Consider the following 16,803-nt stretch of genomic DNA (forward strand, 5'->3'; position numbering starts at 1 on the left):
CTGCACTGCAGGTAGATTCTATACCACTGAGCCACCTGGGAAGCCCAGTTCTTCCATTACTTCTGCATTTATGAAACATCAATCCTTTGGAAACAGCTGTCCCTGCAGAGGGGAAGACTTTTATCCCACAGTCTCTTAGGGAGGACTGGTTCTTTCCAGAAAGTCATGAGAGAATGTGGTCTCTTAAGAGTTGTGTGGGGGTACAGAGGGCGCCCCCCCCAGTCAAGGTCCATTGTCTGAGCTTTAAGGGAAGGAGGAGCAAGCAGGGTTGGGCACTGGGCCAGTGAGAGGATTGTGTATGGATAGGGCTGCTCAGGATGGGAAATCTTTGCGGAAAAGGAGTTTCAGATATGCCTATATGTCAAATCCTCTCATCTCCCTTGGACACCTGCAGTTGAATCCCACAAGTTTTCAGGCTTCTGGAGTCCAGGTCCTGACGCTGGTTTTGGAGACATCACTAGGCCTCAAGGTTGCCCTTGGTGATGTCAAGATTTCAGACATTGTCCAGTGAAAGAAGACATGGACACCAATCAAAACAAACCTCGTAGTGCATTTTTCACAACACGAAGCAACTAACTGAACAGACTTGTTGATGAACCAACTGATTGTTTTGGTCAGTTGTAGGCATCATGGCCAGTACTCTGTCTTTTTATCCTGGTCATAGTGATTGGCTGAAAATGTGTGATCTGTCCTCTCCTTTTCCTGACTTGCTGTTGTAGAAGTGGAAAGATGAAAGCACACTTGGTTCCCCTTGTAATTTGGAGCAGAAATAGCTTCTCAGAGCTTGCACAGGATACTCTGAGTTGGAAGGCGACCAGAGGGAACTCAGAGTAGATTAAGTGGAAACAAGGAACGGGCAGCACCAGCCCTCCACTGAGTGCCAAAGGCCAACAGCGATCCGCAAACCCATACCAACACCCCTTTTTCTCCAGGGCTGGGGTTTCTCAACAGGGACCAACTCAAAAGGCAGGCAGAAGTGCTGGAAACTTGCTCAGTCCCACCCCTAATGGGCATTTGCTCCCAGCTCAAGGGGAAGGATGCTCGGGGCTCCTCCTCTAGAAGCAAGAGAGCAAACCACAGACAGGTAACTGAGCAACTCCCCAACTTGCTGGGACCTCTGTGGTCCCAGTCCCCACCTCGCAGGAATGCACAGCCTTTCTATGATAACAGACCTTCTGGTTCCTTCTTCCTGCCTCTCTCCTTTTCCTCCTAACCCTTCCCCCGCCCCCGTCCCCAACTGCCCACCTCTTTCTTTCTCCCTCCCCCTAGAAGCTTGGAGGGTTGGTTCTGTGTTCACTTACTCGTGACCTTCACTTTCCCTGTCCAATAGAGTTGGTCGTCCCCTCCCTGGGGATTCTTCTTTAGGAAGCTTTCACATAGACTATCTCATTCATACACACAAGAGGGGCGAATCGCTGAGATCTGCCCCCGCAGGCCCACGAGCTCTTGTGCCCAGGTTGGATCCGGGGATTCAGAGCGTGTGTACCCTCCGGGGAACAGCCCCGGCGCTAGAGGCTCAGAGCAGAAGGGAGGTGGTAGACGCAAGGTTCAAATCAAAATGTGGCCGGATGTCTCCCCTCAAGTTGGCGGTCAATTTCGACCAAAAACGATCGTGATCGCGACAAAGATGATGGTGATGAAACTAACAGCAATAATCTGCCAGACCCTCGCCCTCAATGCACCGGTCCAAGCCTAGTCCCCTATCCGGTTGGACCTTCTCCGCTGGGTGCTGGGCAGGGGTCAGCAGCCTTGAGGTCCCTGGAGGGGCGGAGGATCTGAGGGCAGTTCTGGGAGAGAGGCGGAGGGGCGAGCCAAACTCAGGGGGACTGTCGAGGGAGGCGGGGGCGACAGGAGAATGTCCGGGGCCCGCCAGAGGCTCGACTGCGGGGGCAGACACGAAAGGCGGGGACACTCCGGGGGTGGCAGTCGGGGAGAAGGATAAAGGGCTTGGGGGGCGAGGGCGGGAGCCGGGAGAGAAAGTGGGGTGCAGGGGCTGGGGGGAGGGGAGGAGGGATGGGGATATAGGGGCTCAACGCTGAGGGAAGAAGTACAAAGGTGGTGGGGACCGAGGAGTGAGGAGGTGAGGGCGGAGGGCGGGGAGACGGCAGAGGGGCCGAGGACGGTGTGGGCGTGGGAAGCGGGAAGGTGGGGTTAAGGGGCCGGGGAGGGGGGAAGATGCGGGTGGGAGCGCCGCAGGGAGCCGGGGAGATGCAACCGGGCCGGGAGATGGGGCGGGGCGCCGGGAGGTGGGGAAGGAGGTCCGGGTAGGAGGGGTCTTGCGGGGGCGGGAGTAAGGGGCTGGGAAGCGGGGAGGTGAGGGCGGGACAGCCGGGCGGGGAGGCGGGGAGGCGGGGCGCAGGCCCGGCCCCGAGGTTAGCTGGAAAAGTTTGCGCCCGGGCCGGCGGGGGCAGAGGCTGAGGAAGCCGGTCTGGGAGACACGCGACCAGAACCCGGCGCCCAGCGCGGTGGCCGCAGGAGCGGTGGCCGAGCGAGACTCTGCGGCCCGGGCAGTGCTCCCAGCCCCGAGCGCCAAGTCTATCCCGGCGCTCCTGCACCGGGAGGGGAGGAAGGGGTGCCAAGATGCCGGGGGTCCGAGCGCCCTTCTCGGATGGAGGTGAGCCGGCGGGACCTAAGGCCCGGGGCCCCCAGGCAGGGTGGGGGCAGCCGGGTCCGCTTTTCTCACGGATTTCCAGCCCGTCTTCCAGGCCATCCAGCCCATCGCGACGTGGACCTGGGCGGGCGAGCACACCACATCAGCATCGCCCACTCCCACCAGGTCATCCATTCTGGTGACTGAACCCGGGCAGGGGAAGTGGGGATGGTTCCTTTTTTAACTACAGTTAGAGCATTTAAACGCCGAATGAAAGAGAAGTGATTCTTCACAGAGACGCGCCATGGGTCATTTTCCTGGGATAATTACGTTTATACCGCGTAGAATGCGGACCTGGGTGCTCTGGAAGTATGTGCTCTTGTTCTCTTGGGAACATCGTTCTATTTTATTTTCTTCGCCACAAAGTTCCAGTTTTCCTTCTATTTCTCAAACAAGGCATTCGGGGCTGTCGGAACCAGGCGGGGGGCGGGGTTGGGGGAGCGGGAAGAGGAGTCTGGAAGACAAAAGTTCCTACGATGCGGTAATGATGTTCCCAGGGAAGATCAGTAAGTTATACTCATAACTGAGATAAATCCGGGGAAGCGATAGGACTGGTCCTTCTTCGACCCAATGGGAGGAAAGTGCTAACTTTGCCAGTTTTAACCCCCTGCCCCCACCATAGTCTCCAAATTGTTCTTCTTCTCCTTACTTTCTCTCTTCCTGACGTTGGACACTGTCAAGGACGTATTTCTTTGTGGTGTATTTATATTTAGATGTAAGAGAGGGACTTCATGTTGGATTTTTAAAGGGAACATGCTTTACTTTGAAGATGAAGAGCCTGAATCAAGTCTGGCTCTTCCGGAGCTCTGGGTACTTCCAGAATTAGGCATCTTTTTAAAGTCTGGAGTTAAAAGTTGCAGACATTGTACAGAATCCTGATAGTAAAGTGTTAGTCGCTCAGTCCTGTCTGATTCTTCACAACCCCATGGGCTGTAGCCCACCAGGCTTCTCTGTCCTTAGAACCCTCCAGGCAAAAATACTGGAGTGGGTAGCCATCCCCTTCTTCGGGGTCCAAACCCCCGTTGCAGGCAGATTCTTTTCCATCTGAGCCATCAGGGAAGCCCCAAAGAATTATGTCTTCATGATTTATCTCTACAACATTCCTTTCTTCATTGATGAAAATCTTACAGGCATGATTAAGAAAAACTTAATTCCTAGAAAGTACAAGGGCAGGATTATGATCTGTGGGTATATGACTAATGAGGATGGTCAAGCTTGTTGCTGGTGTAGGCGATGGTTCTGGGGTGTGTGTGTGTGTGGGTGGGTGGGTGTGTGTGTGTGGTACTCAAAGAGTTGTGGACTCACTGATGCAAAGCTCAGTGCCAGTTTGAATACTTTTGTTACCATAGGTGAACCACACACTGGGTTTTCTCAGTCAGCAAACTTTCACTTTGGGCCTGCTAGTCCAGGCGCCCTAGTCTCCTGACACCAGGGATCCGAAACACAAAATCAGCCCTTAAGATACAGATGCAATGATTCCTCAACTAGTATTCATCTCTGAAAATGCTGCTTTCCTCTTTATATTTGTGAATTCCATTAAATGCATGACTCTCCTAATTTTCTACCATATGTGGATAGTGAAGCTACCATTTCCTATACAAGGCCTAACTACTTTGTATAGGTAGGTACCAATTGGCCTAATGACTTTATGTCTCAAAATTTAGGGACTGATTTTCCTTTACCTGGAAATTATGACACTAATTTGATTCCACGGTATCTCTTTGACCCCCTAAAAATGTTTCAAGACCTACTGTGTATGCATATATTTTTGTTACAAAGACATGGGAATTTGAGCATAAGATAATCTTGAAACATTTGTTGTTGCCCAACTGGAGAAACCCTTTTCTCTGCTAGGACTTGGGACTGTGACTCTGGGCTGATCCAGCTGGCGTGGCAGCCTTGGGCAATCTACTATGTTGGCCAGTTAGCTGAGACTGAGCGGCCCCGGGCTATACAAGCCTTTCTGTTTCCTCCCTCACATTTGGTTTCATGATTCCTTTCTTATTAGTTTTGGAGCCATTTGGTATTATTCCCTTGCCATATGTTTTCTGTAAAATTGGTTAATTACCTTAAGAACATTGAAATATACACATTACCATATGGAAAATGAAATAACCAGTGAAGATTTGCTGTTTGAAGCAGGGAACTCAAATCAGCTGTTCTGTGACAACCTAGAGGGGTGGAATGGGGTGGGAGGTGGGAGGGAGCTTCAAGAGGGAGGGCACATATGTACACCTACGGCTGATTCGTGTTGATGTATGGCAGAAACCAGCACAATATTGTAAAGCAATTATCCTCCAATTAAAAAATAAATAAATGAAAAAGAGAGATTCCATGAGCTTTTGGAGATGATATGCTAGACTTAGTGGAATCTTGTCTAGTTTTAGTTAATAATACTTTTTAAGTTGCTGCTACAGTTACTAGGCATAAAGTTTCTTTTGTTTTGTTTTTATTCTGATTTTGAGGAATCACAGCAGCATCTATGAGAGGCCAGGGAATAGGCCAGTCAGGGAAATCAGTGATAAGGTTGTTCAGAGGAGGGTGTGGAACCCATCGGGTGGTTCTAACCTCTGGTTGGAACCGTGAGCTGGAGTAAGAATCCTGAGTCATTTGACTAGGCTCTTTGGCCTTGAAGATGCTGCTCCATTTTCTTGGGGTCAGAGTTTTCCATATATTTCAGTCAAGCCCCCAGATTCAGCATTCCAGCATTTTGCTAGCATAGTAGCGAGAAGTAGTTCGGTTCCAAGTATGCTGGTGACACCCATGTAGCTAGATAGGTGAGGAACACATGGAAAGGTGACAGCGTCTGGAAGAGCTTATCCCTAATGTGGTGCCCTGGAATCCGATGCCATGGGCATCCAGCCCAGCGCAGCCTCTTCCAAGCGGTGCCGCAGGCTCGGTTTCCTCCTGTGTCCGTTTGGAAGCAGATGCTGTGGTGGGCTCAGATGTGGTACCTGCAAGATGCAGTGTGCAGAGCACGTGCCAGGTCACCGAGTAAGAGTGCCCCTGTGGGAAGGGATGAAAGGAGCCCCACAGTCACTACTTCTGGGCAGAACACCTCTCATTTTCGTATGCCTGGAGGAACTCATTTCCACCCACTTTGATTCGTGCTATGACAGTCTTGGTAGGAATTCAGTCCTGTACCCTTCCTTAGAACAAGCAGAGAAGAGAAAGTTTGAGAAAGAAAAGCAATGAAGGTAAAGACCTCTTGCATCAAAAGCATTTGCCCTCAGATTGATGAGCCTGAATGCCCAGGAGAACATGCAGAGAGGCAGATGTTCGAGCTGGACTTGGTTACGGGCACAACCTGCATACATGGGGCTCCCTGGACTGCCGTCAGATCTGTGTTGGCATCTGAGCCTTGTTTGCTCAGAGAATAACCTTTGGAGAAGCTGCAGAAAAGCAGGAAACCTGACCAGGGACAAACTCACTTCCGCAATCTGGAGAAGAAAGGGGAAGATGTGGAATCCTGATGTGGTTCATCTATAACAGCCTTTCTCACCAGGAGCTCCACTAATGGGTCCAGAGCAACATTCAGGCGTGCAAGGCTGAGTATGTGACACCTCTTGTCATGAACCATCTCTGAAAGCAGAGTGAGGTCACCTAAGAAACCCCTGAGTGAAGGGAAATACTCATTAGCAAAGGAATTTTGTTGGGGCCATGAAACGGCCAACTCATTATTTCCTTTCTAAATTCTTTTAAGTGGGGGGAAAAAAAAACAAAAAACCTTGCTTTCCAAGAAATTTTACTTGTGAACAAATGCTTTGTGTTTTAATTCAGTTTGTGGGATGAATTGGGAGAATATAGCACTTTAAAAATATAATGCCTTGCATCTTACTGGGAGAAATCAATATCTCACTAAGTTATTGTGATTTTTTTTTTTTTTTTTGGCCATTACAAAGAGAAAAAGATAGACCCCAGACTGGTGAAACATTTTTCCTTTGTTTTTCTTTTTTTCCCCTTTTCCTTCTTTTTATAGTTTGTTTATTTTTCAAAGTGACATGAGTAGAGAAAGTGACTCTCCAGCATGGAAAACACATCTGGAATCCATCGGGCCCTGCCTGGCCCCCTCCCCCTCCCCCCTACAGATGCTCTTCCTTAGAATGGAGGGAGGGGGATGGGGTAACACCCCTATGAACCACCTTCTAGAAGGCATCATATTCCTTCTCTGCAGAAGGAAAAGCCTTGGTGTTGGAATGCCTTGAGGTAGACTCAAAGACCCCACCTGAATGAGGATGGAGTGAAAACTCTTAGGTAGCAGATCTCTGTTGAATAGATGGAAGGCAAGCCCGGGAGTGGACAATATACTGCCTTTACCTTCACAGTGAGATGCAGGCAGTCAAATCCTCACTCAGAGTGGGTGAGGGGAGAAGTCTGTGGGGGTCTGGATGACCTGAGCACAGTTTGGGAGGGAGAGCTCTGCTTATGGATATAAGTAAGGCCTGCTCTCAGGCACAGCTCTGTCGGAATCTGGGTTTGTTGGAAGACTTCTGCACGTGAGCAGAAGCACCCACATGTCTTCTATAACTGGCCAGGTTTTCTGAATGTGTACATGACTAGCTGGCGCCCAGCCACACTTTTCAGCATCAGGCTGTATTTTTCAGTATTCAGGTGGAAATTAAGCAGTGATCCAATTTTTACAATGGAAAGGCAGATACTAGTCTGGTCACTACCAACCCCAGACACTTATCTTTTAAAATAAAATGTGAGCATTTGTAACATGTAACTCTCACCCTCTATGGGGACTTCAGCTACCCACAGAGACAGTTCTCAGGACCACTGGATGAGACCTGTAAGCCTCTGTGGGGACCCTCCATCAAAACCCAGCCTAGACATCAGCAGTAGGAAGTCCATGGTACCCCTCGGCACACAGGCACATGCTCACCGTGGGGGACATCCTCAACTCATCCTAACAGCACTGCTGAGGACAACAGCACAGGGAAACCACTCCACGTCCACAACCCAGAATGTATCCGTCCACACAGCAGGAGCAATGGGAAGGAGTTACCCACATCTCTCCGCATGACTCACATTGAGCAGGAAGCTCACAGGAACATCCATTGAGAAGAAGATGCCAGGCACAGCTTCATGACTCCATTTATGTGAGGGTCAGACACAGGCTAAATTACTGTAAGGGATAAGAAGTCCAGAGAGTGGTGCCATTCTGGTGGTTAGTGACTAGAAGAGTCCATGAGGGATAGGAAAGTTTGGGTCTCCCAGGAGCCCCAGTGCCCACAAATGCCCAACACTCCTGCAGTGGCTGGGAGCAGCAGGATGGGTGACACACGGAGGGCCGATGCCCACCTCTCCATGAGCAGAGCCAGCTGACTCTCAAAGATTCGGGGACCAGGGTGGGGGCAGAGTGTTCTCTCCGCAGACTCAGAGTCTATGTTCCATCCCTCCGGATGGAGGCAGGAACTAGCCCATGAGATGGTTTTGACCATGCATAGTGGCATTCAGATCTGTCCAAAATCAATCTGATCTTTGGCCCGGCACAAAACTCTCAGATGGGATCAGCTTTTTAATGTTGATAACCCAAAGAAAATAAGCTTTTGGATTCCAAAGAGAGATGGGTATCTTCCAGTTACCCACAGTGTGGTATTTTATAACAAAAAAGGTTCTGAGAAAATATGCTCCTTGAGTGATACATATTTAAGGGAAATTATAAATCGAGCATTAATGGGAAAATGTGTTTACCCTCAGGATTCATGGTTTTGATGGGTTTCTGGCACATCTTAAACTATTGTCATTTTGCTTATTTTCTTGCTGGGTATTAGTTTTTATTGTTTCCTTTCATACCTTCTACTCAAGTTTATCAAAACTCTACATATGGAGGGGGAAAAAAATGAATGTGAGTCTGTGGAGCCTGCGGTGTACTCCCTCTGCCCTTTGTTCCCAAGAGAAGTCCACATCCAGCAATTTTAAAGGGACTCGCAGCCCTGCTGTCTCTACTGTATAGCCCAGTCGGAGGGGCAGAGACTGTCTAGAGGGGGCCATGAGGTATTTAAGGCCATCACAGGGAAACTAAGGCACAGGAGAGAAACTTCGGACATACTCTTTTCAAAAGGCTTTCAGATGCAGTTTCCTGGAGCTGTTTCGCCCCAGTGTGAGTGAGAATTACGGTACAATTCACATTGCTCTCCTTTTATGTAATGTTTGCATATTTTTATCATTCAGGCTGTTCTGGTGCTAAGTCACCATCATAACTCCTCATGTTATGCTCACCGGTATCAGGTCCTGGGATAGAGGGGCGGCCACCTGGACATGGCAGCCAGTGGCCTGGAGTGGCGGGGGCAGGGGCGGAGGTGGGGAGAGGGGGTGTTGGAGGGCCCTCAGGCCAGCTGTATGACCCCACTGCCGTCAGAGAAAATCCGCCCCTTTCAGGATGCCGCTGCTTTGTGACTCTCTTTGGAGCAGCACGTGTGTTCCTCTTCCCTACCTTTGGGTCATGCCTCTTCTGTGAACAAGGACATACGTGGTGCCATGACAGGGCATCCATGCAGGAATGCCAAGCGCTCTCTCCGGGTTGTGCTCCAGGGTGGGAGGTGGTGGAAAGATAAGCAGGCAACTAGGTTCTCCTGTGCCTGGTCTCCTACCACAGCCAGAGAGGGTCAGCAAAGTGGGAGCACAGAGACTGCATTCGGTGCCCACAGATGAGAGCACTTAGATGAGCAGTAATGAAGGGCACACGCGTTTACTGGGCACCATTAATGTACGTGGTTCTGAGAGGAGAGATGGAGAGGGTGAAATAAGGGGCTCCAGGAAAGTGCTCTGAGAGTGTCAGTGGCTGCTCTTATCTGTATCCTTAAAAAAGTTTGTTCTAAAAAGTGGTGTGCTGGGGCAAGATGATTCCAGAAAATGCTATAGAGCTGGTAGAAGTTGATCTGGAGCCTTAAGGATGGGCACGATAAAAATGGAAAAGAGGTAAGCTGGTGGGGGTGAGTGGCCCACGAGCTGACCCCCCACCACCCCTGCTTCTGTCTCTGGAAGGCCAGGCCCCTTATCACAGACCAAGCAGGGGGGACCAGGGCTGGGTGGGGACCCTGCCTCCTGCATGAGGCCTCACAGTGCCCCTGGGTGAGGGGAGGCAGCCCCAAGGTCGGGTGCTGCCTCCAAGGCTCATCAGCAATGTGGGAGACCTTGGCAGGCCCCGAGATTTGGTGGTAAAGCTGACTCCCAGCCCTCCATGACCTCAAACTGCACTGAGACACCAGGGGCTCATGTGGTTTCCACAATAAGCCACACACGAAACTCCAGGACATTAGAAGACATCTCTGCAAAGAAGCAGTGGGGGCCATCTTTGCCCCATGTCAGAAAACCAGGCTCCCCCAAATTAAGGGAGTGGAGGCTTGACAACATCCTCAGGGCCCTGGAACCAGCGCCCGAGTGGCAGGAAAGCATCCATCTGGAAGGTCGTTGGTCAGGGAGCTCTGTCTGGAGCCTCCTCTGATTCTCACTCACAGAGCAGCTACCCAGGCTGAGCCCAGGGTCCTCCTGCCCCTGGGGCCTTCTCTGGAATGAGCTCAGCAGTGGTACCAGGCCTTCAGATTCCACTGCACCCCAAAATGCACAACCCCATTTCTATGGAGAGTGGTCCATGTGCCACCAAGCCAAACTGAGGGCTGTGACTTAAGCTTATAAAAGTTAAGAAAACTTCACCAGATCCACACAGTAGGCTGATGTAAACTGACCTTGTTTGAGTTTAGTTATATATTTAAATATTCAAATAGTTTTAATCAGTGCATTTAGCGAAAACCATTTCTCCCTTTGTAGTCGGGGCTGCTCTGCCTTGGACATCACAAGAAGCCTTTGGATAAAGCCGCATGGGGCTGGGGGGTGTGTAGAGGCCCAGAGGGGGAAGGGCCATCGGAAGCCTGGCTCTTGGGCTCCCTGCTCCACTGTCACTGGTGCTCCAGATTGATTGTTTCTTTCCATTCACACACACCGATTTAGTTTTGGCAGTTTCGACAGTTGTATCTAAACTCTGAATTTTAAGCCTAACTCAAAAATCCACTTGTTTGTCCTTGCTCTTCCTTTAGTCTCAGTAGCGGTTGATTCCACCTTTACAGGTTTATATTCTTTCTTCCCCTGGCTCCACGATTAGCTGCTCGCTCAGGGAGTGGCCCTGTGGGCCCTGTGTGGGCTGTGCTGGACCAGATGGTTTGTCTCTGAGCTCTCTGTGGGGCAGACCTGGGGGCCATCTAGATTTGACTTCTGGTCTTGGCCCTGGTCCCAGGGATTCCAGGGAAGTGTGACTACTTCCTACAACATTGTTTCAAAACCCACCAAGGAGGTTTCAGGAATCAGTGGGCCTTATTCTGGATTCCATCCTATTTTTTGGACCTGACGTAATCTCTGTTTCTCAGTAACTAGGAATAAGGGTTTCCCAGCTCCTGTGCAGGAGATGGGGCTCCCCAGGTGATGCTAGTGGTAAAGAATCCACTCACCCATGCAGGAGACACTAGAGATGTGGGTTTGATTCCTGGGTTGGGAAGATTCCCTGGAGGAGGGCCACCCACTCCAGTATTCTTGCCTGGAGAATCCCATGGACAGAGGGGCCTGGCGGGCTATAGTCCATAGGGCCACTCAGAGTTGGACAGGACTGAAGCAACTTAGCATGCATGTATGCACAGTAGATGAGTATGAACTGGTTAGCGTGCCTAAGTGCCTTGAGATCTCCAGGTGGAAATATTCTTTGGGCTTAAATCCGTGTGTTTGGATTACATGATTGAATGATGACAGTGCTCGATCACAGGATTTCCCTCCTTGGCGACTGCAGACAACAGAATTGCTTCTTCTGGTCTCCATAGTCACATAGGAAGTTGGCCTGGGTTAAAGGCCCTCTTTGGGCCCTTATGGACCAGCCATCCAAATGCTTCAGCATTTTAGCGCCTTTCTCCAACTCTGTTGCTGCTGTTGTGTTTAGGTGCTGTTACTTTATCACTGGACTCTCTCTCCTTTTATCTTTTCCTAGGAGCCTATTCTCAACACCCTAGCCCGTGTCTGGCCTGGATCCCTGTTGCAGCCTAAGCGGAAAGCTTTGTTTTCCCTGGAAATGGACGTTCTCAGCGCGCCCTCTGGTGGATTCAGGAGCTAACTGATTGTGAGTTCCAAGTGATGGCGATGATTCTCACGCCACGCCCCAGATCTTACCCCTCCAACGAGACCCTGCACGAACATTACAGCTATGTGGGCAAGCTGGAGGAGAGGCTGAAGGGCGCTTCCGAGGGCGGCACACTCACCACCGCGCTGTTCTTGATCATCTGCAGCTTCATTGTCTTGGAGAACCTGATGGTCTTAATTGCCATCTGGAAAAACAATAAATTCCACAACCGCATGTACTTTTTCATTGGTAACCTGGCCCTCTGCGACATGCTGGCCGGCATAGCCTACAAGGTCAACATTCTGATGTCGGGCAAGAGGACGCTGAGCCTCTCCCTGACGGTCTGGTTCCTACGGGAAGGCAGCATGTTTGTGGCCCTTGGGGCGTCCACCTGTAGCTTGCTGGCCATTGCTATTGAGAGACACTTGACCATGATCAAAATGAGGCCGTACGATGCCAACAAGAAGCACCGTGTCTTTCTTCTGATCGGAATGTGCTGGCTCATCGCCTTCTCGCTGGGCGCCTTACCCATCCTGGGCTGGAACTGCCTGCACAACCTCCCTGACTGCTCCACCATCCTGCCCCTCTACTCCAAGAAGTACATCGCGTTCTGCATCAGCATCTTCATGGCCATCCTGGTGACCATCGTGATCCTGTACGCACGCATCTACTTCCTGGTGAAGTCCAGCAGCCGCAGGGTGGCCAGCCCGCACAACTCGGAGCGGTCCATGGCCCTGCTGCGGACCGTGGTGATCGTGGTGAGCGTGTTCATCGCCTGCTGGTCCCCACTCTTCATCCTCTTCCTCGTGGACGTGGCCTGCAAGGTGAAGGAGTGCGCCGTCCTATTCAAGGCCCAGTGGTTCATCATGCTGGCCGTGCTCAACTCCGCCATGAACCCCGTCATCTACACGCTGGCCAGCAAGGAGATGCGGCGGGCCTTCTTCCGACTTGTCTGCACCTGCCTGGTCAGGGGCCGGGGCGCCCACTCCTCACCCATCCAGCCCGCTCTCGACCCAAGCAGAAGCAAATCCAGCGGCAGCAACAACAGCAGCCCCTCCCCCAAAAGCAAGGAAAACCTCCCCCAAACGGCCGCCTCGCCCTGCATCACCGACAGAAACAAAACCCTGCAGAACGGAGTCATCTACAAGTGAGGGTGCGGGCCTCAAGGAACCTGGGGTCCTTGCATCGCCACAGGAACAGCGGCAACCAACCCTGCAGCCACGTTCTTCTGGATTGCATGCCTCACCCATGGGGGTATTTCCAGAGCTGGGACTCGAGAAAGCTGTTCTGCCAACAGCTGGCCTGGCTGGTGTGGATGTCTCTTAAGGAGGGCACCCAAGGAACTGCTGATGCATTTCATTGCAGACATCGTGCCTTGTCCATTTAGGCTCTAGGGTCTTCCAAATGTACCAAGCTGCTGATGTCATCAGCCGCCTTCCCCTGAATCCTCCCTCCCCGCTGGCCTCTGTCTGGAGAGGGAAGGTGTTGGACCACACACACTGTGCAGTGTGTTTCCCAGGAACATCGTCATCCCAGGATGATGTTCGGTGACTGTACACTACATTGACTGTGCACAGATGGATGCTGTATAATCATCGTTCCTGTGTTACAGACCACTTGCGTTTCAAATGTCTGCCCCTGGCACATGTGTAAGCTGAAGTACATGGTGTTGTTATGTAACAGGGAGTACAAGGAAGTTCTGGCTGAACCACCAAGTTTGAGGATGTGACCGGGAACTCGTTGGACAGGCCAGTCGCAGTCTCTTCAGACTGACACAAAGTGTCATGTTAAGCAGGTCTTGAATGCGCAGCCCCTCTAAAATAGCTTGTCCGAGGCTGGTCTCAGATGTAAGCATCTGACCTCCAACTGTCCTGAGATGCCCTTGACAGCGTCTGGAGGATCCAGGAGGGAACGAGTGAGTTCTGTGGACGTACGTCCCCCAAGGGGACCCCTGCTTGTCTTTTCGTCATTTCTCCCTGAGGAGTCTTAAGCTCATCCAAAAGTCAAATTAGCCAAATTACCCAACTGTTTGGGGTTTCTCCAAATCCTAGAAAAGCCAGCCAAGGTATTTCAGGAGCCTGTGCCCCACACCAATCAAGAAAAGAATCCAAGAGGGAGAAGCAGAGGACAGACCCCTGGCCCATTTCACCTTTCCAACGTAATGGGGAGTTTCTGTTGAATTTGAAGATGCTTACAGGACAGCACTGTGATCCTGTGTTGAGTTTGAATCTGTATCAGAAAAGTACCAAGTTAGTTAACCCCCCTGTGCTGTTACAACTGAGCAGCTGGGGCTGTCCACAGCCTCATGGATTCCTGAAAGTTGACCCTGACCATGACCATTAGAGCAGTTTAATTGTGATCTGGCAGTTTGTGTTTTCTTCAAAGAGATGTAGCAATACTGTAATCTTTCATTTTAACACAGGCTGACCCTGTATCACTCTTTACCTTTAGAAGGAATTACTTAGAAGGCATTTTTGTACACAGTCATCCCCAAGGATTCTTCATGAAGTACAAATGGATGAAAAATATACAAATTTGCAGAACTGTCATAAGTATATAGTTGATGTACTGAGTCTTTTGTTTTTTAAAAAGATAAGAAGGAACCTTCAAAAGGATTACCTTCAAAAGGTAAGCCTCACTTCAGAACCCCTGAAGTTTTTAGGTTCAGTGGGAATTTTGCCTGAGTAAAGACTAAAAAAGTAGTCTTAACACATGAATAACTTTTCAGAGAAAAAGTGACTCCTCTTTGTAATCTCATGCCAGTTCCTCTTAGTTAAGGTACATTTTCATGGGTCCTGGGTGACCATGTACCACCCAACATCTTTCTTAATTTTTGTTGCTGATGGAGATAAATCCTATTTGCAAGGACATGCTCATCAGTGGCATTTTAGTTGTTTTCATTACATCACTGAAAAGGAGCTTATTCTCTTGTCAAACAGCCTGAGAAAACCCAGAGCATTTATAGAACAGTTAAGCATTAAGATCCTGGGTTAAGAATATAACAAAGTTGCCTCAGAGAGCCAAAATATTGAGTATTGCATTTTGTCTTCAGTGGTGAAATGACTTAAGAACTTTATATATTAGTTCTGAGTTGCTTGGGGGCTCCAGCTCTCTGGCACTAAAAGTAATATAACACTGCACCATAACCTCAACTTTTTTTTGAGGTAGCATAACACTTTCAATCAATCTGAATGAAAAATACTCCAAAACAGTCATTGTGTCTGTTTGAGATATGCAAAAAAAATAATAATCAAATTTAGTAACAAGTGTCGGAGAAGGAGATGGCAACCCACTAGTGTAATCCTGCCTAGGAAATTCCATGGACAGAAGATCCTTGTGGGCTACAGTCCATGAAGTGGCAAAGAGCTTACACGACCAAGTGACTGAACAACAAAAAGTACCAACTGTACAATCCTAACTAGCTAGCTGATCATTTAGAAGTTGGGTGTGTCAAAGTCACAGAGAACCTGTGTGTGAGTGCTCATTCAGTCAGTAACCTTCATCGAATCCCATGTATGGTTGTTTAAAAAAAATAAAATAAAATGAAAGCCTTTGTATAAACTGGGTGTCGGGAGTCCACGTGGGGAGCTGTGTACACTAAGGCCGCCCCTGGCGAGATGCAGAGTGACAGCAGGAACTCCCACCTGCTGCTAGTTGCCTCTCCAGGAGTTAAACCACTCTGAGAACTCTAGCATTTTCCGTGTACTTCCCAATAGCAGAACTGGTGTTTTGGTGGAATAGCACCCGGTACACCCAAGTTTCCTAAAATACCAGCTCTGCTCGTGGGAAGTGGCTCAGATGGTAAAGAATCCACCTGCAATGCGGGAAACCCAGGTTCAATCCCTGGGTCAGGAAGATTCCCTGGAGAAGAGAATGGCAACCCGCTCTAGGATTCTTGCTGAAGAATTCCATGGACAGGAGAGCCTGGTGGGTTACAGTCCATGGGGTTGCAAAGAGTCAGATATGACTGAGCAGCTAGCACGTTCACTTTCCACCAGTTTTGGTAGGTCAATAGGGAAGGAGGTCAATAGACTACCCTTTCAATAGGGAGAGAATTGTAAGAGTCCTGGCAACCAAAGTACAGCCAAGAGAGATAGGACGGTGGGTTCTGCTCCATTTGGCGCAATGCAGGCAACAGGAGAGACTTGATAAACGAGCCCTTTCTCTAGCTTTTTCCATCACAGATGGTAAGTTTTCACCTCTCCACCCTGCATTCTTACATAGAAAGAAGCCAGTGTTTGGCATCACTAGTTGGTAGTGACATTCCTGAAGAAATCTGCCCCCAGAAGTACCTGTGGGTATATATTCATCATTTCTGTGTTACAGAGCACTTGGACTTCAAATGTCTGCCGTTGATACCTGCACAAGCGGCAGTGTGTGGTACCATTATGTAACAAAGACCGCAACCTACTGCCACCTTTGATACTGCCCAAGGCCAAGTGGGCAGAAGTTTACCTAAATCCCATCAGGAATGCTTCTATCAAACTGCCATTTTCATCCCACACCTTTGGTGTCCCCAACAGGACTCTGCTGTGATTGTATTTTAAGAGGTCTCCTAGGGAATAATTGAGAATATCTGCTTTCTGTGGAAATGTTTCCAACTCCCCTCCTCTCCTTCATGAGGCAATACAAGATCCACCATCCAAATGAGAGACTTTTCACAATATTCTTTATTGCCCACAGACTCACATTGACAATCAGTTAACATCAGACTATTTAGAGAACAGTTGTTTCTCTCCACCCTTGACCCATGGTTCTTCTACACTGGAAAAGAGCCTTTCACAGAAATGTATTATTAACGAGGTGTACATTATAGAAAACTTGTAGTTAAATTACCAAGTCCATGCTTTTAAATGTATCTACGAGTGCAAAACCTCCACACTCAAATGTTTTTAGTATCTAAGTCAAATATCAAAGGGTTTGCTACATAATCAGAAACGCACACACCACTATTCTGAAAATGAAGGCACATTTTCCAATAACCAGTGACAAGGAGTGCCGTCGCGCCTAAGTGGGAGTGACAACCTCTGCTCCTGGGCCATGGTGGTGA

The 16,803-nt window shown here is 49.6% G+C and overlaps 1 protein-coding gene across 1 annotated transcript; it reads left to right on the forward strand.

Moving 5' to 3' along the window:
- Nucleotides 1-2,369: 2,369 nt before the first annotated feature.
- On the forward strand, nucleotides 2,370-15,314 carry S1PR3 (sphingosine-1-phosphate receptor 3). Its single transcript, XM_061163553.1, has 2 exons — nucleotides 2,370-2,614; nucleotides 11,625-15,314. The coding sequence occupies exon 2, from the start codon at nucleotides 11,768-11,770 to the stop codon at nucleotides 12,902-12,904; it is 1,137 nt and encodes a 378-aa protein (XP_061019536.1). The 5' UTR covers nucleotides 2,370-2,614; nucleotides 11,625-11,767; the 3' UTR covers nucleotides 12,905-15,314.
- The last annotated feature ends 1,489 nt before the right edge of the window (nucleotides 15,315-16,803 follow it).

The sequence above is a fragment of the Dama dama genome, chromosome 16, assembly GCF_033118175.1.
Source record: "Dama dama isolate Ldn47 chromosome 16, ASM3311817v1, whole genome shotgun sequence".
NCBI classification, from domain to species: domain Eukaryota; kingdom Metazoa; phylum Chordata; class Mammalia; order Artiodactyla; family Cervidae; genus Dama; species Dama dama.

Excerpts from the sequence above, each read along its gene's own strand:
- S1PR3 (XM_061163553.1), top strand. The coding sequence starts at position 11,768 with ATGGCGATGATTCTCACGCCACGCCCCAGATCTTACCCCTCCAACGAG.